The 27,597-nt window shown below is 39.9% G+C and overlaps 1 protein-coding gene across 1 annotated transcript; it reads right to left on the reverse strand.

The window, feature by feature from the left end:
* Positions 1-212: 212 nt before the first annotated feature.
* Positions 213-10,704, reverse strand: Tespa1 (thymocyte expressed, positive selection associated 1). Its single transcript, XM_057757421.1, has 8 exons — positions 10,542-10,704; positions 9,593-9,635; positions 7,507-7,556; positions 6,919-6,972; positions 6,048-6,084; positions 5,709-5,807; positions 1,497-1,705; positions 213-1,015 (listed from the first exon to the last, which is right to left on the reverse strand). Exons 1-8 carry the CDS (start codon positions 10,702-10,704, stop codon positions 213-215), a joined length of 1,458 nt encoding a protein of 485 aa, XP_057613404.1.
* Between the last annotated feature and the right edge of the window lie 16,893 nt (positions 10,705-27,597).

The following is a 27,597-nucleotide window of genomic DNA, read 5'->3' on the forward strand; positions in this document are numbered from 1 at the left end:
GCTAGCATTCAATTTCACTTATATGAAAAACACTAAAAACCATCAGTGCATGCATGTTTCATGAGAAACTGAACCTCTTAAGAAAGCGTAGCTCTTTCTTTTTCTATGTCTATACTAGCACACTTAACAAAAGTTTCTGAATATTCTCAAGTTGGGTTTATTTTGTCCAATAAGAACAAGATAGTGGATTTGCTTTGCAAATCACTACCCCTTTATCTTCTGAGCAAAAATCCAGAGCTATTCACATCCTGCTTTTCCCTCACCTCCAGGACACTCACCTGCTCCAAGTCAGAAGCACTCCCAAGCTGCTGAGTTAGAGATTGGTGTAGCTCATGTCTGGCTTGGCTCTGCTTTTGTTTCTCCTGGATGATGGACAAGTTCTGTGATTTAATCTCCTTGTCTGAGGGAGGACTTTGAAATAGGCTCTTTCTCGCTTTGCTTTTCCTTTCCCATGAATTCTCATTCTCAGCTGAGTAGGGCTTCTCATTAATGGCCTGTAGACCCCACAGCTCTCTTACTTGTATAGAGTCTGTATTGCATTGTGCATGAGCACAGCACTTGTCTCCCTGTGTTTCTTCTTTAGGGCAGAAAACACATGAAAAAGAAGAAGTGGACGGCTTTGTATTTTGTACTGGAGACACAGACTCTTCCTGAGGGACTTGTCCATTCCCAAAGCCTTGCTGGAGACCTAGTTTTTCTCCTTTCACTCTGTCCATCACTTCCCACACAACTTGGTCCAAACTGTTCCTTTTGGGGTTGTTGTGAAACGGTGCCAGTCGATCTCGGGAACCTGTATACAGGCACATTTTAGAGATTGCTTTCCGCAGACGTTCTCTGGGTGAGTGGGGTTCAGGCTCTGTATCCAGAATCCTGATGGATGGCATATCAGTTGGGTCACAAGGCCAGAACATGTTGGGTGGTGTGAACTTTTGGACGGGTGTCTTAGATACATAGGAGTAGAGACAGAAGAAAGCATCTGCAGTGACGGCCAGCGTTTGCACCTGCTTAAACCGGCCTGAATACAAGGAATGAAGATGGTGACTTGAGGGGCTCATCAGCAAATCACATTTTTATTATATTCATTCAAAACCCTTCCCAGAGCTCTAATTTCAGAGAGAGGTACCAGTTGATCCACTGGTGATCCTCCAATCAAGGCACCCAGAGACCCCTTTCTTGGCTTGAAGACTCCCAGTTGCCAGTAAAATAACCCCAACAATGAGATTTTAAAGTGGAATAAAGATGTGAGGGTTTTATGCTGATTTGATTCAGCTGAAGGACAAAAGACCTAAGCAAAACATTAATGGCCCTAGGTTTCCTGAAGACTTTTTTCAAAAGAGAAAAAACAGACACCAAAGTGCTCCATTTTTGGAAAAATATAAACGAGGATGGAATAAGGAGAGGACAAAGTTAACCAAGAGAAAAAGGGTATGGAGCCATGTTACAAATGAAAGGAAGGTAAGGGAGAAGAGCATGGATGCAGCTGAAGTAACACTCACTGGCCAGCATCAGGCAGGGATCTTCCATCTCAATCCTTTCCATCTGAGATTTCAGAAAGAGCTGAAAGTCAATGCCCTTGGCCTGAGAGGGGTTGGTGAAAAATCTTGCAGGGATACGAGATGTATCTTTGTGGTCCTCATGGCCGAAGCCCAAACTGAAGAGGACGTCTTCTGCATCTTCTTGTACCTGGTCCAAAATCTCTGAGATGCTAAAGAAAGAGAGGTTTGGTAATAAGACAATTCGGAGATATTTGTGAATTCACAATATCTGTGTTGGTTTGAGTAAGAAACCCCCCACAGGCTCATATATTTAAACACTTAATCACCAGGCAGTATTACTATTTGAAAAGATTAGAAGGATTAGGAGGTGTGGTCTTGTTGGAGGAAGCATGTTAATGGGGGAGGGGAGCTTTGAGGTTTCAAAAGTCCAGGCCAGGTCTAGGATCTCTCTCAGCCTGTGGATCAGGATGTAGCTCTAGGTTACTGATCTAGCACCATGTATGCTGCCAAACTTTTCCATGATAATGGGCTAAACTTCTGAAACTATAAGCAAGCCCCCAATTAATGTTCTCTTTTATAAGAGTTGCATTGGTCATGGTGTCTCTTCGTGGCAATAGAACAGTGCCTAGGAAAATATTTAATAACATTATCAAGACTAATATTTCTTTCCTGGGCATTTCTCTATACTCTATTCTGGATATTTCTCTATTGAAAAGTGATTTTACTATTTGAACCTCATTTCTGTGTCTGAGGCATGGGGATTATAAGCCCAGATATCTTTTTTTTTTTTTATAGGATTTTCGAGACAGGGTTTCTCCGTAGCTTTTTGGTTCCTGTCCTGGAACTAGCTCTTGTAGACCAGGCTGGCCTCGAACTCACAGAGATCCGCCTGCCTCTGCCTCCCGAGTGCTGGGATTAAAGGCGTGAGCCACCACCGCCAGGCGCCAGATATCTTTATAAAAAACTATTAGCATAGGGCTTTGAGCTGTTTCTACAGCTGAAAACAAATTTAAAGAAATATGGACATACCTTGAAAATGAAGAGCAATACAGAGCCAAAGAAATATGCCTACATTGCTAACTTGTCAGTTCCCAGTTGCAGGCTGCCATATATCTGAATTTGCCAGGAGCTTTGCAGTTTATCTGTCACTGTATTTGCCATAGAAGTTGTGTGGGACAACTAAGCAGTTAGTGCGTAAAGAACACAGATCTTACAGTAGTCTCATTTTGAACTTAGGTACATTCAATACCCGATTTAGAGAGGTGTCCCTCCTTCTGACACTTTGTTCACTTAGAGAAATGCTGTTTCACAGAACCAAGTACTGCCCCTCCTCTCATCACATATATGCTCATTCTGGAACTGTGTTGGATCTATTTGACACCTGTTTTCAAGAACTATGTTTCAACAATGGAGGCAAGGTGTGTGGATTATTTGAAGTCCAGGCTATCACTATCATTCTTTTCAGAAAAGATGGTAGAATTTTTTTAAGTCAAAACCAGGACCATTTTATTTATTTATTTATTTATTAAAGATTTCTGCCTTCTCCCCGCCACCACCTCCCATTTCCCTCCCCCTCCCCCATCAAGTTCCCCTCCCTCATCATCCCTAAGAGTAATCCGGGTTCCCTGCCCTGTGGGAAGTCCAAGGACCACCCAGCTCCATCCAGGTCTAGTAAGGTGAGCATCCAAACTGACCAGGACCATTTTGTTAATTAGCAGCTGGATCATGAAGTCCCTAAACCATTTTGTTAATTAGCAGCTGGATCATGAAGTCCCTGGACCATTTTGTTAATTAGCAGCTGGATCATGATGTCCCTAAACTTATTCTTGTGTTTCCAGCCCCATGTTCTTTTTATCCCCACCATTGTAGGTTTCCTCATCTATGAGTTACTGATACAGATTTGCTTGATCTTTGCTCAGGAGCTGAGAGTTAGAACCACCTTGCTAAGCCAGCATAATCCCTAACTGAATCCTAAATATTTATCTTTATACCCACAGTCCTCATGCCTCATCATGAAACTTCTCTTTGCAATAGATGGAGAACATTAAAGGCAAGCACAACCAATCAAAATACAGAGTTTTGGAACCCAGTCCCTACTGATGTATCTACAACACACTTCCTATGCCTAAAGACTCAGAGTGGAGCAGAAAACATTTAAGAGTTAGAGAAGCATGGGATTTTCTGTGAGATTCTGTCCCTTAGGAATGTCAGAAGTTACATAAAGTCTCACCTACATGGCTGCCCAAGCATAAGACAGACAAAAGCAATAGCAATAAACATGTATGGAGGATAAATAATAAACAAACATGCATGGAGCAATAAAAGTGGATGGAGGGAAGCCCATGAGGCCTGAATCCTACACAAAGAACTGCAGGCAACTAATGAATGCTGAAAACAGGAGAAATAGTCTTTCACAAGAATGGGCATATGAATTGGTTAACCAATATCAAATAATCAGTCCTGAAAACATACACAGAAGTAACATTATACAGATTCCATTTGCATTTAGGAATGCACACACATACACACACAACAACAACTGATAAAGTAAAAGGTGTCATGAATTTGAAAGAGATCAAGGATGCTGTGGGATAATACTATTGTACACCGTAAATATTTGTCACTCATATTAGTTTAATAAAATGCCGACTGGCCAGTAGCAAGACAGGAAGTATACATGGCATCACCAGGCTAAGAGAATTCTGGGAAGAGGAAAGGCAGAGAGTCAGTCACCAGCCAGATGGGGAGGAAGCAAGATGAGAATACCTTACTTAGAAAAGACACTAAGCCATATGGCTAAACAGACAAGAATTATGGGTTAATTTAAGTTGTAAGAGCTGGTTACAAGTTATAAGCCTGAGTTAATGATCAAATGGTTTATAATTAATATAAGGCTCTGTGTGTTTTTATGGGACTGAATGGCTGTGGGACCAGGCAAGATAGAAACTTCTATTTACACAAGGAGTAGTATCTGGGGGGGAATTTATAGGGAGTAAAAATCAGGGGAAATGGTTTAATTACAATGTAATCACAAAAATAAAAGAATCATTAAAAAAATCTAGATACCTGTGATGGCTATTCATGGCTGTCAACTTGACCTCACCTAGAATTAATTAAAGTCCGTAAATGAAGGGACATACCTGTGAAAAGGGTTTCTTTTTGTTTGTTTTTTTGCTTAATTTGAAGCGGGAACATCTACTTCTAATCTGGTTCTTTGAGGTAGAAGAACACACCCTTAATCCAGATCTTTTGAGCTGGGAAAACCCACCTCTAAACTGGGCCACACCTTCTGCTAGTATCCTATATAAACACAAGGAATAAGGAAACTTTTTATCTTTGCCTGTCTGCTCTTGCCTCCCTAGCAAGCTCATTCCTTCAAAGCATTACAGCATTGGGATTCCAGAATATACTAGAAGTCAGTTGAGATGTCCAGACTCCTGAACTGAGAAACTACTTGATTCTTGGAGTTTTTATTAATAGACAGCCTTTGTTGGATTAGCTGGACCACAACCTGTAAGTTATTCTAATAAATACCCTTTCCTTATGCAGGGAAATATTCATAATATAAGTTCTATTTCACTAGAAAACACTGACTAATTTAATATCTGAATCCTACTTCTATACTTTCCCATTTAATTGAGTTCCATGTATGTAGGGTTAGTCACTGTGGAAGTAAAATGTTAAGCCTAAGTATTATGACTCAAATTAAATCTTAGTCCCCAAATTTTTGACACTCTCATTATATTCCACTAATTCTTATCACCTTCTAACTTGTTTTAGATTTATTTGCATGTTTTCCTTCTCCATTCTATGGAATAATTGAGACCCCCCAAGACAAACTCAGCTTTATCTTTGCAAGTTCTATACAGTCAATGCCTGGACTGAACAAGACCTTGCATTGCTTCTATCAACAAATTAGTTGATTACATAATACACACTGTTTGCTGAACACCTAGTATACATCTAGGTACTGTGATAATATTGTTACCATACCTCTAGGAGTACAGGTTTGTTGGAAGAAGGTTCCTATGCTTCATACACAGCATCCATCTCTGAGATGAATATTCCTCTACACCCCTCCCTCATCATGGTACAAACATCATCATATTTCTTGACTGTACCTAGACAATGCATCAAAGCTCCAGTATGCAGACTCTCGGCTCATTCTCCCCAGCCCTCAATGAACTTGACCCTCCAAACTTTCCTGCTTACCTTGAACTGGTTTTGTTGGTTCCACCAGTCATGCTGCTGGAAGCCAAACTACAGCCAAGATCAAGTAACTGACAAGGCCTGGGTGTCTGGAGGAATTTCCTGCAGAGATCAAAGTTGATGACATTCAGCTCTAGTTTCTAATCGATACCCGGCCTCAAGTTCCCCCTACTGGGTTTACTTTTCCTATGCTGAGGACTATGCCCTTTCTTTGCTGCTTAGAAAGCCTTCCTCTTTGCCATGCATCTTTAGCTCTTTGCTTAAAATTTCTGATTCTGTACCTCCTCCAGTTTATTGTCTCCTTGGGAGACACCATTTCAACAGTCTACACGTCATACTTACCTGGAGAAGAGGTTTCCATTGGTGGCCAGTAGTGTGGCTGGATAGGAACAGAAAGGTAAAAATAAATTAAAAGGAAAATTAAAAACACCTGTGTTGTTTCTTAGACCATAAAATAGATCCATTCTTCACCTCTATTATTACTGCAGGCCAGCTCAGTGGTACAGAGTTTGGGAATCTCATTATCATCTAACACAGCCCAAGAAACGCAGTGGACATGTCAAGCAAACACCTAGCCTGTAGTCTGAACTTACGATCTATAACTGAGATCTAGTCAAGGAATTCTCTGACCTGAGCGTGGGGGGTCACTCAGATCTTTAGGATCTTGTTCCTGCCCATCATATGGGTCTCTTACAAGTCTCTGGAGATACTGGAAAGAGACAGCTCTTCTATCTTTTATTTAAACCCTTATCCTCTGTAGAAAAATTTACCCCTTAAAACCACTTCTCAGGGATGGGGATATAGTTCAGTGATAGAGCATTTGCCTAGTAGAATGAATCTCTGGATCTGATACCCAATATAAAGAAGATGGAGTAAAAGAGGAGGAAGAAGCTCTCAAACTTCTTTGGCTCTTTGGACTTCTAACAAAGAAAGAAATCACAAAGGTAAATATATAGCAGATTTTATGGTACTTTGATATTGTTTCCTCAATCGCCATAAAAAGACTGTCAGAAATCATAATAGGCAGGTGAAGAAATGTTTCTAAATCTGGAACACTTTCTGTGTTTATCCCATATCACAACAAACAACAAGAAAACCAAACTATTCTTTCCATCCAGATAGAACCCAAGATGACCCTGATTCTTCATTAAGTTTCCCCATACCACGTGATCCTTCTGCACTGATTCCAACCTCATACAGCTGTGCCACTCACCCTCTGCTCCAAGACTCAAGTCATCTTCAAAGCTAGTCCCATGGCTAGAGTATCCTGCCAAAATTATCACAGAAAAATTGCAGAAAATAAAGTCAAAACATAATACAAATACACACACAAATGCATACTTGAACATGTCCAAGGACATGACTTTTATAACTACACAAACATGCTAGATATCTACATGTTCACAAATATTCTCCCAGCTTTATGTCAGCAATCACAGTCATATTTTGATCAAGAATTATATGCATTATCTGTGTATTTTGCCACACATAATCATAATCATGCACACAATCTTCTGCCAAGTAGTTAACACATGGGGGTGTGTGACCACCTTTAGGGACACACAAATATAAATTCACAAAATTTACAAGGTTCTTCTTTAATAGTAGTAATCTATGAATATTAGAATCACTTCCTTTGCGGTAGCACTTCTTTTTGGACTTTCTAAACTGTTCTCTAACAAACAAATGGTATTTTTCAGAAACTAAAGACACTCATAATCTCAAGCATACACATAAATGTAATTGTGTAAACACACACACAGCTGCACAGCATCCAAAAAAAAAAACTAGAGCAGCTCACCACTGCAGTTGGATTGCCCTGTTTCTTCAGAAAGTCCCTCCTCAGTGTCTCTAAATTCAAAAGAAAAAAATTACATTTTCATGCCTTTCATCAAATATCTCCCACATGTTCATATAATTTTTCCAGTGAGAACCAGCACTATTGAATTTGCTTTCATGTTGAAGACAATTAGGCTCTGACTACCTGGCTGGCAGGTTCATAGAAATAGTGATGAGGGCCTGAGATTGCAATAGGTTGTATTTCCTAAACGTGCTACTGTTGTTAAGACTGCATAGCCTGAAATTGGTTTTGCAATGGTTCATCAGTCTTTATCAAAGTAAGAAAAAAAATACAAAAGCAAAACTGGGGAAATATGTTACAGGAATAGAAGTTTTTGATGCCATGATATCTATCACTTCCTAGTGATCTAATAGCTAGAATTTGACAATATCTGACATCCTTATTTTTATATAACATATACAAAGGTCATTTTTTTCAGGTTTTTGTCAGTTCACCATATCTACCCACATTCCTTCACTTTCCTAGCACCCAAACTTTTATTTAAATATCACATCTTTCAGGAAACAGAAGAAACTGCATCCTGTTAGATAGTTTTAGGTTTTGTAACGATGCCTTATCAATCATTCACCATCTTGAAAACCAGAAATCAGCATAACAGATAGTAAGAAACAGCAGCATTTTGACAAACAAAACAAATTCCCTTTCTCTGAAATTGGTAAGCAAAGTAATCTGTGTAAGAGCTGGGTACAATAAGGTGCCAAGCAAATTCCAAAGGATGAAAAGCAACCAACATTCCTACACAGCTATGGTGCCTATGAACCACAACAAGGAGCGGCATTGCAGGATAACCCTAATGATACAGTAACGGCACACATATCTTAGCAGTATTCAGTAGTTCTGTAATTGGATGTGAGACTGCTCAACAAGAGGGAAATCATCTCTGGTACTGGAAACCTATCCAGCTACCCAGAGCAAGTGAAGCTGTGGATTGTGGAGGAAAACTTACAATCATTGCTTTACTTAACCATCATAATCTCTAATTACACTCTAATTATTTGTCCTTCTGTCAATAAGTATAATCATCAAGTCTCATCAACAAAACTCTTGTTTGCAAATGATGGAGACTATTGCAGAAAACTGCAACCAATAAAAATGCAGTCCTAACTAATATCACTAAACACAGCATCTACACCTAAGGATCAGGGATGGGACACAAAGATTGTAAGAGCCAGAGGAACAGGGAGCTTTCTGTAAGATTGTGTCTTCTATGACTGCCAGAAGCTACACACATAAAGCCTCACCAACATGACTGTCTACGCATGAACTGAACAAGGACACTGATAGACATACTAAAGTGGATGGAGGGAAGCCCACGAAACCTCAACCCTACATAAAGACCAACTAAGAATGCTGAGAGCGGGGAAAATAGTTTTCCCTGGGAAGGAGCACAACAAATTGTCATCCAATATCATGATCCAATATCCAAAGATTATCCCTGAAGATATACATACAAGTAATATTACAGATGAATCATATTATATTTAAAAATATGTGGATATACTACATAAATATATTAAATTACCCCTCAAGAACAAAAGTAAGCAAGTTTGCAGGCTTCTTTGTGGTATATAGTAAATTGTTTTCAAGAAAAGAGGTAATACTATCTTAAAGTCTCTGAACTCTTCATGGTTTTGAAGTCCCTGAGGCTTTCCTGCGTTCTGCTACTGAGGAGGAATGGTCCACCTCCAGCTCTTCCATTTTTGCCACGCCAGGTAAAACTGCAATCAGAATGGGAAAAGCGAGTGGGTGGGGGCTGTCACTCATCCCTGGACTTCTAAAAAGAGGCAAATTTCCGTCTATTCTTAGCTCTATCCCAGACCTATCTATCCTGGATTCTCAACCAGTTGAACTGTATCTCAGTTCTGAGTTACATTTGACTGGATCACCAACTGATCCAAGACCTAAGTCTCTTCATCATGCCTGCACCCCAAACTGATTCTCACTGTTTTCCTGTCCCTGAATTCACAAGGACTGTGCCCACCATCACAGCCATCCACCAGCCACATCTTTGCTTGTGAGAACTTACCCACAGCCCTGCAGCCAGTCCTCAATCTTAGTGATTGGATTTCCTAGAAAAAGCAGACACCGATTATTGTGGAAACTAAAAAAAAAGCACACCGCCTCACACAACTCAGGGCATTCAGCAAGCTGTCCTCACAAAAGCCACAAAATGGCCCTTTTTACCCATGGAGGGGAGATATGAAAGGGATGCGTTCATATGCAAAGATGATGTGTGTGTCTCCTGCCTCTGCCTCTCTTCTATCTACCTCAGAAAATGGCAAGTTCCCAGTGTCCAGGCTACCATGCTTCTGCTTTCTTTTCCCAAAGATTGGCAATAGAGATAGTTCCTTTCCCAAAACTAAAAAAAAATGAAAAGAAAAAAAAAGAAATGAAGAATGGTAGGGACGGAAGGGAAAAGGGAGGAAGAGAGGAAGGGATGAAGGAGGGAAATATCAGAAGAGGGACAGCCCTAGGCTTTTGTTTTCTAACAAATAAAGAAGTGTGGGTTTTTCTGTCCAAAAGTTTTTGTTTCAGACTACATTTCTGGTCTTTCTCTTTGTACTTCAGATAATATAGGTATGTGAGAAAGAAACCACTGCTTCATTGAGCAAAGAATCTTCAGAGCGACTTCTCAACAGCCACACAGTTGCCAGAGTTGCAGCCTGAATCTGGGCATAGACTGTATGTAGTCATGTTACACAAGCAGACTTAATTCCCAAACAAACCCTCTTCCTTTGACTCTCACAGAAGATTCTTAGGATGGTGCAAATGTGTTCTTTCCTGTTTCCTAAACATATGCTTCCCTCTTCCTCACATAATTCATTTTTCATATTACACTACACCTCTCCCTTACACTCTTTGAAATGAGCCTCTGTCAGGTCCTACTTTAAACAGAGGCCACTTTCCAGCCTTTACAGACTACTGCAAGACACAGTGGATATCTGTTATCTGTGTGATGTCCAGAAGCTTCTTACCTTCCTGGAAAACATCATCCAGGCTGGAAGGCTCGGGATCCAGTGCATCTTGCAGGGCAGCTGCAGCCTCCTCTTCCAGGACCTGGGTTTGCCAGTTACGACTTTGTTGTAACCATGCTCTTCGTTTCTCCCAGGATGTGGGGCTCAGCACTGATGCTTCCATGGTCCTGGGTCACTTTCAGGCCTTTCTACCACACTGACCCCCTCCTGGAACATAAAACACAAGGAAAATCTTTCACCCTCTATTCAGAATCCACTCCTATCAAGGTGACTCCTAATTTTCTGTCTGTACAGAGAGTCTGTTCTATTTGCCTAACTGGGAAAGAAATTATGCATAGCCATTTGCTGTTTCATCCCTTCCACTACCACCACCAAAAAAAGGAATGCCCTAAAAAATCTAAGTACCAGGTCAAGGCTTTCAAGTCAGTGAGTCTAAAAGCTTCAAACATCACAGGAGTTTGAGGCCACTGAGGAAACTCTTTCGACTTAAGGTATCTTTATTTCTCATGGTAACGGAAACACTTTTCTTAAGGCATGTTCGTTAGCTCATACCTGTAGCTCTAGAACACAGAAGGCTGAGGCAGATGAATCTAAACTGCAGCTCAACATCTCCCTGTTTCAAGACATCTCCCTGTTAAATTCTATTTAAAAATTGTTTTCTTTATTTTTAAATTTTTGCTTCTCAAAGTTTACCATTGCAACTAAAATATTTGAGGGACTGAGGAGATGCCCTAGTCAGTTACGTGCCTGGCACACAAACATGAGGACCTGAATTCAAATTCCCAGCACCCACATATAAACCAAGTACAGGGGTAGATCTATAATCCTAGCTATGGATACAACTGGTAGGATCATTCCCTGAAGTTTGCTTGTTGGGTAGACAACCTAGTCAAATCAGTTAGCTTTAAGTTCCATGAGAAACCCTATTGAAGATGGATGCTATAAAGTAATGCCAGACTAGTTCAGAATTGAGTGTAATAAAGGATTCTTCATTCAGGAGTAGTCTCACAGATCATGGTCCTCTGCATGAATGGGGAACAGGAACCAAATCCAGAAGATGAGAGAGAGTGTGCAAACTTTGTGGCTGCATTTATAATATAAGAGACCATGCCTGGGCTGGTGTCTTAAAGTCTATTGGCTGAAGGAGTTTCCACAGCATACCCCCATGTTGTCTAAATAAGAGAATTCTAAGCCTAATACAAAACTATATACAATAAGAACAAATGCAAAGTATAAACATTAGAATTACAACCAGTATAAACAATATCAAACAACAAACATATGCTAAATGTTTCAATAATTATCCTATCCTAAGGAGTCTAAGTCTTGTATTACAAATGGCTTAGCGGGGCTGGAGAGATGGCTCAGTGGTTAAGAGCTTTGCCTGCTCTTCCAAAGGTCCTGAGTTCAATTCCCAGCAACCACATGGTGGCTCACAACCATCTGTAATGAGGTCTGGTGCCCTCTTCTGGCCTGCAGACATACACACAGACAGAATACTGAATACATAATAAATATTTTTAAAAAATGGCTTAGCAATGTCATGAGAGGAAAATAACTATGACTATCTAATCTTCAACCCCATCAAAGACATGAGAGGAAATAATATTACTTGAGTAAACAGGAAGTGCAATCAAGCAACTTCCAAAATGTGCAGCAAATAACTGAGACAACTGGCTACCTGGGTAATCACCAAAGTTTCATTTGCAATGTTGGAGCAACCAACTTTGGCTAAGGCCTAGAGTAACTGACAGATAATTTTCAGAGGCAGGAAAATTTTCAGACCCATCTTAGTCTGCCTTGGTAAGTTTTGGAAGTCTTTTTTCTTGTTTCCTGCTTGTCCTGTTCAGACACCATGTGCTTTGTCAGTGGTCAAGGCACTGGCAGTTCCTTGCCTAAAGGGCAGTTTTGCCAAGAAGAAAACAAGCTCCAAATGGAGCGTCTTAGATGCCCAACATTATCTCAGGTATAGATTGGTGCTGCCAGGAGCAATCATGTCTCATGTCAACAGAACCCTAAGTTTTATTAAATGCCATATTCTATAGTTCTTTGAAGTTGTTAAAGATTACCTATCTATGTGGAATATAATCTTTATGTATCTAAAGAATTTGGTCTAACTATATATGTGACAAACATGTATGATTATTGACATATAATTATTAATACTTCTATAGATTAAAAAGTAAGGCCTCATATTAGAATATTAAACAATCTTTAAGGAACTGTGCAGCAAATGAGGACAATGACCTTGAAATGCAAACGATATATAAGTATCTTGATCAGAGGTAGAAATGTATACTGAAATGTGATAAATATATCCTAAAATTGTATCAATGTACAAAATGTCTTAAGTAGATATATAAACATGCATGCATATAATATGAACAAAAGAACTTTGCCTAGGTGTACAAATATTGTAAACAGAAATAGGAGCATATTCAATATAACAAACATAATTTGAATTTATCTATACAAATATAAATAGTCTACAAATAATAGCTCACAAGTATTTATTCTATAATGCCCTATTATTATTAGTGTGAATACACTCACACTAATCTACTTATTAACCCATACAATTTCTCCCCTTTTTTTTTAAAGAAGATCCCTGAGCCTAAATAATTTCCACCCCAACCCCCAACCCTATACCAGTTATAATCAACCCATAATTGATGTCCCTAACCCTGAGCACAAACTTTGTTGGGAGAAGGGAGGTTGTATTCTAGAATTGCTTCCAGCTGTCATGGGGGCAATGTTCTTTCTATGGGATTTTATAAAACTAAAATGATGGTTAAGTTTCAAGATTACTTTCTGGAATAATTGCAAATAGTCTCTGAATATTTGGTAGGGTTTTTCTGAAGATCTTATTTGAAGTTCTGGCCAGAACATTGTAAGAAGGTGCACCATTTCAGCTAGCCAAGTGAAAATCATTTTGAGCAGCTGGCACCCAAAATTGATCTTAAAGTAGTGCTAACAATGTCATGACATCATAACAATGAGGTAGAATCATTGTTCTGGGGTCTCATCTTCTTCTTGGAAACTTCAAAGATTACTGCAGAAAAATTTATTGTTCATTATGGAAAACTTAAATATTAATCATATAGAAATACATTCAATAAAAACATTCTGGTTGAGTCTTCAATATGGTAAACATCTAGTTTCTCCTGGACCAGCTGTTCTAAAGTCTGCAGTTTCTCTTCTGTTGAAAGCCATTGTTTAATCCATATTTGTTTCTCAGTTAACTTTTTTAAAGGTTGGGCCATGATACTTCTGAAGATGCTATAGAGTAATCCCATACTCACTTAAATTTGAGTATAATAAAGGGTTCTTTATTCAGGGGTAGACTCACAGATCACAGTCCTCTGCACAAATGCTGAGCAGGAACCAAATCCAGCAGCCAAGAGAGAGCATACAAGCTTAATGGCTGCATTTATAGTTTAGAGACCACGCCCAAGTGATCTGGTATCTTAAAGGCTATTGGCTGAAGAAGTTCCCATAGCCCCTCTCCCTTTTGTGTAAATAAGAAGTTCTAAGCCTATCTCAAAAAACAAAGTGAAGAGAGATTCAGGAAGGCATTTCTATTGATCATATTCTGTACACGCACACGCGCACACGTGCACACACACATGTATTCATACATGCATGCAACTCATACACGCACTCACCAAAATCTTAAAATTCACATTTTATTTTTGTTTTTGGATTTGTTTGATTTTCAGTTTGATATATTCTTTTCCCAGGAAGGGGGAAAAAAAGCTATAATACAAACAAGGAGACACTGAACTTCCTGTCTTAAGCAATTAACAGACCGTGCCTCCCCAGTGGTCACTTTCTAGTTTGTGAACTTGTATTTCCACATTGACTATGAGTTACTTACTCAGCTTGTCAATGCAATTGTCAGTCCATATAGTAATAGTTCATCTGGCACCTCTGCGTTCTTCCTCAAAATATACACTAATACCTCTAGATTCTGAGAAGAATAAATGGGAAGAATCATTCAGTTGCTCCAACAGGCATCGCTCACTGTCTTGAAAGGCAGGCATTAATGCACACCCAGTCACAGTCACATCCCTCCATCAGGAGCTAGTAGACTTGCAACAAGACTTTCAGATTTTATTTTTCCATTCCCTGGAGCAGCCATGCATAACTTCATCTTTGGTGTTATACTTTGAATTGTATAAGTCCAGGAAAATAAAAGAGAAAAATATAGAGATTTCAAGAGCCTTCTTTTAGGATTCATTAGTGAGATGGTCAAAGACCCAGGTACTAAAACAGCTACTTTAAAAAAAAAAACATCCTAAGCATAAAATATTCTGTTAGTGCAATAAATTTTTTTTTAGTTGCTTTGTCTTGCTACAGATAAGATGTATACTGAGGAGAGACAATGTATATTGCTGCTGTCTAATTTTGGACCCTTCCCTTCAAGCCCAGTCCAGGGTTTGTCTTCTAGGGAAGGCAGCTGTTAGCACTGTGAGACTGTTATGCTCTGCACTCCTTTTTGCCTTTTAGAAAATATTCAATATTTCAATATTCTTAACTAAGCTCAGGTCAAAGGAAAGCTACAAAGAAGGTCAGCAGAGGAGACTTGATGGCATTAGGTGGTCGAGGATGGAGCTGCCTCCAGAATTCAGGAAGTCTCCATAAAGCCGGAATCAAAGTGTGTTTTTCTAGTCCTGCCTTCCAAAATATTTAATAGGCTGCTTCCAGCCAGCCCAGAAAAAAATGCCAGAGGCTGGCTTGCCTGTTTCTTTAATTCCCTCACATATATCACAGGGAATCCTTGGTACACAAGAACATTTTTGGTGGCTGGGAAAACTTCAAAGGAGGTCAGCAAGGGAAGGGAAGCATGGGGAAAAAGCAGAATGGTGGAGGGAGGGAGAGCTAAAGATGGAGGTTGAGGGAGTTGAGAGAGAAAGGGAGAGAATGAGGAAGGAATGTATGAGAGGAAGAGAGTGAAGGAAGGAGAGAGAGAAAGAGAGAGGTAAGGGGGGGAAAGAAAGGACAGAGAAAGAGAGGAGCGACACAATGAGGAGGGGCTGCTGCACTGTACTCTGACACCTTATTGTCAGTACCAAAAACCTTCTGGAGCCCCTTGTTAGAGCAGATTCCCTACCTGGAATGACAAGTAAAACGTTTCTGCACCCTCTTGGATATGCCTCTAGATTATGTTCCTCACATTTGTGAGGCTCTCATTCAAACAAGCTAATTTCCTCTCCACCTCTTTTAGCCATGGTTTTTCTTACATCTTTTCCTCTCCCTTTTCAACATATTTGTTGCACTCAAACCACAAAGCCCCCAATCCATTCTCAACCCATTTTCTCCAGGAACCCAGGTGTGGCTTCTGCATTTGGCATTAACCCTGTCCCTGTGTGACTTTCCTGCGCGACTTTTCATTTTGGTTATTATCATCAACATACATTACACTTTTATTACCTCTCTCTTATGTTTTATTTATTCTTCTAATTGGAACATAAGCGCCAGGGTAAGAGGTGCTTGTCTGGATTGTCCTCTGCTGTGTTTCCAATGTCTAAAACAGAATCAAACATGCTATTGGCTAAACATATACTCTAAATAAAGGAGTGCTTTCTAGGTGATTATACCCCATGGGAGCCCAGCGCCTTACGAGTCTCCAGAGACATACATATTCAGTGCCCAGCTTCACGGCTTCCAAAAAAATTTAACAGTGTCTTGGAGTAGAATGTTGGGAAAAAAGAGATGATAATTCTAAGGACTGTTCCTGCAACTGAGGACAGCACTGACATGTGCCTGAAAACATTTGTTCCTCATCTGTGCATTCTTACACGGAATTTTTACTTCCTGCAAATACCTAAAGGAAAGTGTGCATGGAAACAGAATGTTCAATACTTAAAGAGCCACAGTGGAAGGCTTCCAAAGCAGACTGTAATTCCAGGCAGCAGAAAGCAGTGAGCTAAGAGCTCTACCACCCACTGCAAAGAGCAGTCATTTTCTGGCAATTTGGATGAGAATGGAATTATTTATTTCCTCACTTTAAAAGACAGCTATTGCAGGGGCTGGAAAGATGGCTTAACCTCTAAGTGCTTGACATGCTAGCAAAAGGACCAAGTTAGATTCTCAGAACCTATAAGAAAAAGCGAAAGCTATAGTACAAGCCTGTAATCCAAACCCTGAGAGTGGCATAGAGTGATTCCTGAGTCGTCTGGTCAGCCAGTCTAGCAAATTCGAGCATCAGTGAAAGACGCCATCTCTCGATTTAAGATGGAGACAGATGGAGGTGAATATCTGACCTTGACTTCTGGCCTCCACATGCCTGTGTGTGCATGCGCATGTGAAAATACACACTCACACCCACTCTGCCCAATACCGCACAGCAGTCATCTCAGGAGAGAAGATGTAAAGGAACCAACCTTACCAAATATGGTTCATTGGTGTGGGACCTAAATAGAAATTAATTTTCGCTAATCTTTGTCATGTTTGATTTTATAGTAAACTGTTCACAAATTAGTAAATGTAACTATTGTAAGAATGGGTAGCAATATTGGGAAATAGAAATAAATAGAAGGGTCTGGTTGATGGTAACAAGATTAAAATATACTGCTGGCAGATAAAAAACTAAGTGCTCTTTCTGGAAATTTGGAGGAAGTGGCAAATGATATCAGATAAACACAGAAGCTGTGAATATGCTACAGAGAAATGACAGATGGGGCCAGAGATGGCAAGGTGAAGCTTTGGAGGCTTTCGGAGGGAGCCTGTCTAATATAGAGATAGGGATGAAAATGGTTATTCAAAATGTTCCAGTCACAACAAGAGTCATCAGACAAAAATGCATTCCTGCAATATAAAGAAACACGGTGCAGGGTAAAGAGCACAGTCAGGAATCAGGTCAGGATGCCTGCCACACAAGCTTGACGACCTGAGTTCAATCCCTGCAATCTAAGGTAGAAGGGAAAAAGCTGACTCTTGAAGGTTGCCCTCTGACTTCCCTACACATACACCATACACATACAACACATAACATTGATAATAGCAATGAAAATAAAAAGTAAAAGCTTAAAAAATAAGCAGCCATTTGCATTCATGCCATTTCACCAGTGTCTAGCATGTGCGCTTGTGTTATATTCAAGAAGAGAGTGTGTGCCGTGTCTGTGTGAATGGGACCATTCTCTGTACAACCTCCCTGGAGCCCAACAACAGGACACGGTGTGGTGTTTTTCCAATGGAGGTAACTCAGCAAACCCTTCACCTCCTGAAGAGCAAGATTCAAACTTTTGCTGGGAAGTTGCACTCAACTAGTATATGTCACTGAAGAGGTAAAGACCAATGACCTCTCTCTATAGCCTCAGATCTTCCGTGTGTGTGCTACCTGCCTTGTAGTGACGAGAAGCTATGGGGCGTTATCTTCCCAGGCTTTAGTTAATACAGCATCAGGGCAATTCAAGTCTGATTAAGGTTTAAAGCTTAAACTAGCAAATTATCCTATCTTTAGAAAATTATTTTCCACTCTACATTTTCATTTCCTACTCAAAAAAACTCCTCTGAACTCTGAAATCTTCCTTGATGTTGATTCTGTTCTAACATTGACTGTACTGTGTCCAGTGGGGAGACAGAAGCCTGCATATCTCTTTTCTCCCATTTCCCCACTAACTCAAGAAAGTGCCACACAGGGTCTATTCTTGCCTGAATTCCCACAAAGTTTTCTTCCCCCACCACCATTGCTTTTTGTCCTTCCACTTCTCTAGATGTTTCTCTAGAATTGTCTTCCTTGAATTATTTACCATAGCCCACCAGGAGGCCTGGAATCTAACTACAACCAAATAGAGCAAGAGAGGGTGTTCTTTGTTCTGTGAAGGGTATAGAAAAGGCAGAATTTCTAGAAGTCAGGATGAAATCACATCTGTGCCATAACAGCCCAGGATTGTTTAAGAACTCTGAATGTCTGTCTTCCAATAAAATATCAAGAGCAATGACTGCAGCAGTAGTGAAAATTGAGGAAATGTCATTATTGCTGAACTGAGAACATTACCAGCATCTTGCCAGTCCTACATTGCCAGTCCCCTTTCTAGAAGAGTCAGCTGGAGTTTCACAATGCACTGACATGGTGAACCAAAGAAGTGTGTATTAGTAATAACTGATTTGTGTAGATCATATATATATATATGTATATATATATACATATATATATATATATGTCCTATAAATTACTTCACTTAATCCTGAACAACACCTTAGCATCGGAAACTCAGAGAGAATGCCACATTCACAGATGGTTATTTGGGGCCTTGAAGGGCTTGGATTTAACGTCACATTGGTCTGATTCCATGTTGGAAAGTCCTTTCACAAATACTGAAACAATAAAGTAGCCTGTTTCATCTATCTAAGTATCAGCAGATAATACAATCTGGGATGAAGGAAAGTAGAGACATTTTTAGTAAATTCTCCACTTGACACGCTGTTCAGATTTCTATTTTACGATCTAGTACAGGAGAAATAGCATAAACCTAACACATTTTGTACTTAGCTGTGTGATAATCACAGCAAAAGTATTGCTTTGTTTGTGCTACCAGCATGGTTTTCTTCCTGACTCCATCTTGGTGATTAATCTTGAAACACACAACCCTCCCTTGGGCTTTCAGGGCAGTTTTTCAACAAGATCCAATTCGGGATTACATGAAAGAATTCTTCATTGTTTTGATGTTGTAGAATTAGAATATTTAGCAGCAGCTACAGAAAGGCACTGACTGAACTAACAGAGTTTACAATAGTCCCAACCCTGTTCAGCACAGACCTAGTTACTGAGCTACTGGATTTTTTTTTTATAACAGTCTGGGAAACATTGTGGGAAGAACAGGGATGGATTGGTTGCTTTTAAAAGGCCTGGAGCAATTAGTGTCTACCACAAGAGCAATGACTATCTACCACAATTCGCTATGAACATAGCCTTCTCCCCCAAGGGAGAAATTTGATTTTTATTTAAAACTGGAAATTGTGGTTAATGCATTTGTCTGTGATGTGTTATATTAACAATGTGCCAAATGGACTGCAGCTGCTGCTTCTCCTTCTCCTGATCATCCTTTTCCTCCTCCTCTTCCATTTCTTCTTCTTCTTTCTTTCTTTTTTTTTTTTTGGTTTTTCGAGACAGGGTTTCTCTGTGGTTTTGGAGCCTGTCCTGGAACTAGCTCTTGTAGACCAGGCTGGTCTCGAACTCACAGAGATCCGCCTGCCTCTGCCTCCCAAGTGCTGGGATTAAAGGCGTGCGCCACCACCGCCCGGCTTTTTTTTTTTTTTTTTTTTTTTTTGGTTTTCTTCTTTCTTTTATGTGTATTGAAAATAGATCTTTTTCATATAATATCTCCTGGTTACAGTTTCCCCTTCCTCTACTGCTCTCTGTTCCTCCCCACCCAGTTTAATATTTAAATACAACAAATGGGCCTACCACCGTGAAGATGACAAATATCAGCTCTGTTTATATGTGGCTCAACTTGGGGATGTTTTTAAAGGCCCAGTAACAGTAGGCAGTGTTTCTTTTTCTTTAGAGTGTTATTTAGAAACTCAGGAGCAAAATTTAGGAAGAGCTTGGGCCTTGGAATCAGAATATTCCTGTTTAAAACCATAGTCTGTCCATTTATACTTGTGAGTCTTTGGAAAAATTATTGAACCTCCCTGTAGGTTAAGTGCTTTCAGATAATTGCTACACATTTTGGGCTATCAGATATTAAAAGTAGGTAAAAAATAATATACAATTAATTTTTCTTACTATATGCCAATCTCTAAAAGTAGAATATTTTTAAGAATTAGAATGGAGAACAGGGAGTGGCCATCAGAATACACTAGAATGTGCAACACCGAAATGTTAAATAGGTGTGCTCACGTTAGGCACTGTGAGATAAAACAACCCCTCCGTCTTTTGTAACTGTGTGTGTGTGTGTGTGTGTGATATATTTACAGATACACGTACCCATATGTGCACCCATAGAGGCCAAAGGGCCATATTTGATATTTTCCTCTATCATTCTCTGAAATAGTCGCTCACAAAATTTGGGATACAATGAATTGCTAAGCTGGCCAGACAGTGAGTCCTTGGGATTCTTTTGTCCCTGCTACTTCAACATTGATAGCAGATGTGCACCACCACCTCCAAATTTTCACGTGAGTACTGAGGATCTGAGTTCAGGTCCTCATGAAGTGTTACCCATTAAACCATCTCTCTAACCAAGACTACCTATCCTTATATAACGATCAGAGGGATCAGAGAGAAATCTAATTCTTGTCACTCAGAGTAGAGAACAGTAGACAGACATAAGGAGGACTAAGGAGAGACGAGGGAGGAAGGGAGGAAAGGAGGGAGAGAGGGACGGAGGAAGGATAGGAGGGAAAAAGGGAGGATCGAAAATAGGACTCACAAGTTTGTATCCCAAATGTGTTCTCTCTTCTTTTTTTTCACCCAGCCTTCTTCTTGCTACTCTTCATTCTGGATGAGTCTTCAGTGGGCCTCCTTCCACAGACACAAACTAGGAAGGTTTTTCTTCTCTGTTTGTATGTTACTTATGCCCCATGTAGTACTTGTGAATTTGGACTGAAAGTGAGATCAAGCATGAGAAAAGAGAAAAAGGAAATAGAGTTTCCATGATGTGGCCCAACAGAATATCTGCATCCATAGCCTAGGCATAGTCTTACTGATTCAGAAGACTGGGGGAAATCCCAGAGCAGGCAGCATTTCTCTATGAACAGAGCAAACTTAACCTCAAGCCAGACTGACCCTCCTCGACCCTACATACCCAGAACTTACAATAGACCATCACATTTTTTTCCTAGATCAGTGATAGCCATCTTCCTAGTTTCTGTTTGTCAATATGCTACTGGGAAGATCATCGGATCAAAGCTAACCCTTATGGTGTAGGAGCATTCTGAAACATTTATGGCCTAGGGAGCACTTCAAGCTCTGTTTCAGGGGATGGAAAAATAGGGTGTTATTCATAAAATAGTAAAAGGAGAAAATGTCAGCTACTCAGTGTAACTCCTTGGCCTTTCCTTTTTCATGTCCTTTCCACAGACTAACTTAGCTGAATACTGAAAGCAAACTCTCCAAGTTCTTTCCCTCTCATTCCCTTTCTTCTGCCTTTTCAGCATTCAGATGTGAGTGAGTTTTGCGTATGACCACAGGAAATATTAAAATCATATAATTGGAGCTGGTCGTCTTGTACTGTTGGTGTGTGAGAGACGCCATTTAAAAAAATCTGGGTAAGCTAAAGCATATCATGAATCAGAAATAGCAGCTCACCCTGGCTAATTATACATGGCTTTGTACAGACATGTTTAGGATGAGTGAAGAGACTTCTTGACCACCGAGTGATCCCTTTGCATTGACAGCATTGATTCAAAGTCTTGTGTTCATGGTCATAAAGTTACTTCACTCCTGTTCTCACCTTTCCCCTTTTTATGACACAGTGGATACACAAAATCTTCTCATCCTTCAGTTTATTTGTCAAAATTCTCTTCTCAGCCTAAATCTGTGTTTACGCTTTCTCACTGGGCCTGGGCATGGTCTGGGCACAGTGTTGTGTGTTTGTGGTTCTTTACTTTCCTTGACCCCTAAGTGGAAATCAGGAGAGCTACTGGTCTGAAGGTAGAAAGAAATGCCTTTATCTTTTCTCTTGCTGTCATTACAGGTGAAGAATCAAACTTTCTCTTTATCATCTGTTAGAATCTGAATCCCAGACCTTGAACCTAAAAGGATCGTGCTGGTTCTCCATGGCCACTCTATAATGCTTCATCCTAGGAAAATACTCTAATTTTCAGAGGGTCAAAGGAGCTGCGAGAAATTATTAATATGATTATAAATAGCCCCTAAAGGACCTGGGTGCTTGTAAATAAATCACGTGTTGATTCTGTTTCTATCCCTCCTACTATGGCTTCATCTTGCTGTCAGTGATAATTCCTCAGTAGCAGTCAACCAATAAACCTGGCCTCTCCTCTTTTCATCATGGTTTCATGCATAGGAGAACACAAATCTGTGGCTCTCACCACTCTGGCCGAATATCTGCTGAATCGGAAGTTCAGGCACACAATTTTCAAGCTTCGAAACACTAATTCCCTCTGAAATGCATAAAACCTCATATTAAAGATATTTATGAACTACAAGTCACAAGTATGTCCTTGATCATTGCTTCCAAATGATTTTTATCTTATTAAACCACGTCTACAGTACACTTTTATCATGATGGGGCTCTGCCCTAAATCCCCACCTCACCTCTTCCACCCACTGATGACCTTAGTAGTACACAGAGCTAAGGAAAAAGCCTGGTGTGAATTATATTTTCATGCCTCCTCCCTCCCCAGGATACAGATGGGTGGTTACCCTGAAACAAAGGGTCTTGGAGACTCCAGCCCCATTATTATGTAGATCACTGAGAGGTGAACATATCTAGAATGAGATATGGAGAAAAATTTAATCTTCACAAAATATGAACCATGGGCCTCTACTAAATCTGGCCTGTCATTGTCCAGCCGTGTAAATTCTCCTACATAATAACTTTCACACACACCATTGCATTTTTTCTTCCACATCTTCCCTGAAGATTCTAAAGAAAAAGATCCAGATTTATGTATTCCTAAATTCAGAGATATGGGCTCTAAAATGGGACCTGCCATTCAGAAATTGTTGTCCTGAAATTGCTCTCCTTCAGAACTTTTCATAGTTGGAAATAGAATGAAGTGAGCCCACATGTGAGTTCCGCAAGATGCTAAGAAGAGCTCTCATGGAAAAAAAAGTGAAATTTTGTAAACAGCAATTCAACTCATCAAGTGAGACCATGATTAATGACCCTAGAACAATCTCATCTGGTTATCAGGAGGGAAAGTGAGGCATCCTCATTCAGTAAAGCCAATGATAAGGTGTAGAGTTGAAGTCAGGGATGGGAGGTTGTCTCTTGATACATCTCTTTCCTTGGAAGCAGGATTTTTTTCCTACCCATGTCCTTCTCTCTATTACTACCAGCCCCACCCTGAAACCAAGGTAAAAGCTACACTTACCAGAGGTAAGAAAGTTCTCCAAATGGGCCTGAGCCCTTCTCAGAAATGGTGACAGAGGGGAGGACGGTGAGATTGTCTCATATCGAAGACAGTGACTTTCTCTCTGTTCTCATTCAACTGTCAGCTCAAAAGGGGAAGCGGATGTGAGAAAACACACACACATCTGCACATGCATCTGCACTGTCCCCGCCTCCTCACTACCCACATCCTCTGCTTTAGCGTAGGAGATTGAAGAACAAAGCATCTATTACCTGTAAGCTCATAGGTAGGGAACTCATCCTCTGAGAGGACTGCTGTTGTGTTTCCCACACTTAGGGATGATGGTAATCTGGGAAAGTCTCCCTTCAATTACTTAGAAGTAAAATCCATCCCTGCAGTCAAAGGGAAAAGGATTTAAAAACGAGACTTGTCTCTCCATAAAAATCTATTCACAAATATCCCAGAGAAGAGGACTTCTCCCTACCTGGGATTTTCATAACTTTCACATTCATTCAGGAAAATTCCCAGAAGCTTCTTTTTAAATACTGCCAGTGAAAGCAATTTTTATGTATTATTTTTTCAATTTTTATTTGTATTCATGCATGTATACATGCATTGTGTGTGTGCATACCCATGTCACAGCATGCATGCTGTGGCTAGAGGACAGTCTGAAGGAGTGAGTCTATTCCTTCTGCCATGTCGATCCTGGGGTTTGAACTGAGGTCATCAGGTTTAGCAGGTGTCTTCATTCACTGGTCACAGGTTTATTACTGAACATTTTGCTCATTATGCTTAAGCCAGTTCAGTTTTCCTTATCCTGGGAAATGACGACCTTTTTTTAAAGAGTTGGACTTTTAAAGTCTATTACACCCTGGAGCTGGCTTCAGTTTGCCGTCTCCCAGTTTCAGGGAGCCTTACTGAACTCTCGAAGAGTTCCCCTCTTTGACTTTCACCACAGGTAGCATTTAGCACCACTGACCATGCCTCCACCATTGCTCCAGCGTCTCCTGTTGGGCTTTTTCTTTGTGTGTTTGATGGTTCTCTGTTCAGTCTAGATACCTGCTACATCTCTCTCCTGATTTTATTCTTTCTCTATAACATTATTTACTATCTTGGTTACCTTTTTCCAGTCACTATGATAAAAGAATTTAATCAAAGCACTTTAAGGAAAGAACTGATGTCCTTCACAGTAGAAGAGTCACAGGAAGCACTTGATGCAGCTTGTGACATTGCATCTGCAGTCAAGAAAGAGAGAGCCACAAATGCTTGTGCTCAACTCACCTTTTTCTCTTTATACAATCCAGGATCCCAGTCCAGGAAATGGTGCCACACACAGTGCAGGTCTTCCAACCTCAAAAATTTATCAAGGTAATCCCCCATGGCATGCCCAGAGGCTCATTTTCTAGGTGACTCCGAGTCTCATTAAACTGACAATTGAAATTAAGTATTACACTTATTTATAAATACTTATCGCAATAATCATTTTACAAAGCACTTCTCTCATATGCTAAATCTAACTGCTTCCACATGTACATTCTCTTTTAATTTTAGGATTGTAGTGTGTTGGGTTTCTTTTTCACCATGGTTCCAAATTCCATTTCAAGCCCCAATGGAGAACCCTCTGAAACAAGTTAAGCACAGTATGGTAGGGAAAAGTCCAAGTAATGTTTTGGCTCAAAAAAAATTAAGTTCTGGGGACATGATTTTCTCTTCATCTTTTATTTCCTTATTCTTTGAAAATGTCATGTATTTACTCACTGTATCTGAATCACATTCATCCTTCATCTCCCACCCTCCAACTCCTTACAGGGCCATGCCATAACATCAGCCTTCCAACTTCATATTCTTCTTTTATCCTCTACTTTCAGATCACTAAGTTCAAGTAGTGCCACACCCCTAAAGAAAAGTGACTCTCTTTTTCATTGGTCAGCGACTGCTAAATAGCTCTTCATGCTGGAATTTTTATCTGGCTTGGTCTTATCTATGGATCTTGAATGGGCAATCATTGCTGTACTGGGTTCACGTGTGTAATAGTCCATGGAACAGTAGGGGTTCATGTGTGTAATAGTTCAGGGAATAGTATTTCATGCCTCCCCTCCACATCCTCTGGCTCTTACACTCCTTGCCTCTTTGATGAAGTCCCTGAGCTTTGGCATGGAGTTGACGCAGTTGTCCCATTTACAGCTGAGCACTTGCAGTCCATTCGTCTTGGCATTCTGTACAGTAACGTATCCTTCATTAACTGCTACCAATTGAGAAGCTCTCTGACCAAAGTTGAGAGCAGCACCAACCTACAAATATAAGCATTTGATAACTTAGTCATTTAGACAAACAGCATCACCCAAAATTCTCCCATAAGGCCTGTGACTTACATAGGCTGTGAGTTTTGACCATGTTTACAGCATCATGCATACATTTCCTCCTGTGAAGAAGACTGTCTAGAGAAAAATTGATTAATTCCATAGTCTTGCCACTATTGCACCAAATGAACACATCTGCCAGCCAGGTCAATATTGTATAATGAAGGGACCATCCCGGATAAGACCATTAATGCCTTATTTTCCTCCCATCAGCCTTCATAGAACCTTCCAGAATTATGAAAGCCAGCATCAGTGAGATTCTGGGTCCATTTGATTGAGTTTTCTGTGCCTTGCCACTAAAGTGTGTGGTGTCTTCAGCCTTACTGTGTTGTCTCAGTGGATAACTAAGAACAAAGGCAATTGTGTATATTGTTTTGGGTACCTCTGGGGGCCTGCTGATCAATAAATCATGCGGGAGTAAAATTTTAATATTTTTACATTTATTTATTTATTTAGCGTGTGTACGTGTGCGTGGGTGTGTACACATGCTATGGCTCACATGTGAAGGTCAGAAGATAATTTGTGGGACTCAGTTTTCTCCTTCCAGCATGTGAGTTCTGAGGACCAAACTCAGGGCACACCTGGCCCAAGTGCCTTTTCTTACTGAGCCACCTCGCTGGCTCTCTCGCAGATTATTTTATTAAATATACTACAAGGAAATGATAATTGTACTTTCTGTCTCTCGTCTCTTTAAACCTTCACCCTATCTCTTTTATAGCCAGATATGAAAATGTCGAACAAATTACAAGATAGATGTTAAGTATACACAAAAGATAAAATTTAAATCTACTATAATTCCAGCATTTCATCTACAAATTATCTGTAAAAACTGAGGAATTCTTAAATTTAATTTAAACTTTTTAAGTTTATAGAATTCATTATTTTCTTTAACTGTTGCATTTTACATGTTTTGGGTATGAAGATTAGCCATATCAACTAGAAATCTGGAAACATAAGAGGAAATTTTAGCTTTTACAGAATTAGGATATTGATATTGGCATTTGGTGTCTGAAAGGCAAAGATACCTTTGAAAGCATGTAATTGCTCAGGATAAGAAATAATTATCTTGGCCCAAAAGCCAACATTTTGTGAACACTGATTGTATAGTTTTTGTGTTAGAAGATCAGTCTTTGGAGTGACAGCCCAGCTCTTAGTAGCTCTGCAGTCCTGCGCACGCTAACATCTGTAGGCCTCAGTATTCCTGGCTACAAAATGGGATGATGATCCAGAAGGAATATCTAGCATGGCCAGTTATGACCACCTAAAAGAAAATGTGCAGTTATCACAGCTATTCTTAATGTTTCTAAAATAAAATGTTTTCAATTCATTCAGCTATATTTCATTAAAAAGCCTTTTCACAAGCAATTTCTAGAGATAGTGGTTAATAAAAAAGAAAATTACTACTTGACCTTTTCTTTTTAAAGAAAAAAAATGCTTTGTTCTTCCACTGGAAAATGAAGAAAAGACTGCGCTTTCTGCAGGGCTTCTCCACGCTCGTCTTCTGACTCATTAGGCCTCTGCTCTCTCGGATACCCAGCCCCCTTATCTTTCATCTGCCCTCCATCCTATGACCATATTTAACACCTCAGACTTCACTGATCATGTTTTTCACACAGCTCATGAAAATATAGTCACTTGACATTTATGAAGCTGATGCCATTCGAGATGTCACCATTTTAAAAATATTTTGTTTATTTTTCCATTGTTTA

This window comes from Chionomys nivalis, chromosome 25, assembly GCF_950005125.1.
Source record: "Chionomys nivalis chromosome 25, mChiNiv1.1, whole genome shotgun sequence".
Taxonomy (NCBI): Eukaryota; Metazoa; Chordata; class Mammalia; order Rodentia; family Cricetidae; genus Chionomys; species Chionomys nivalis.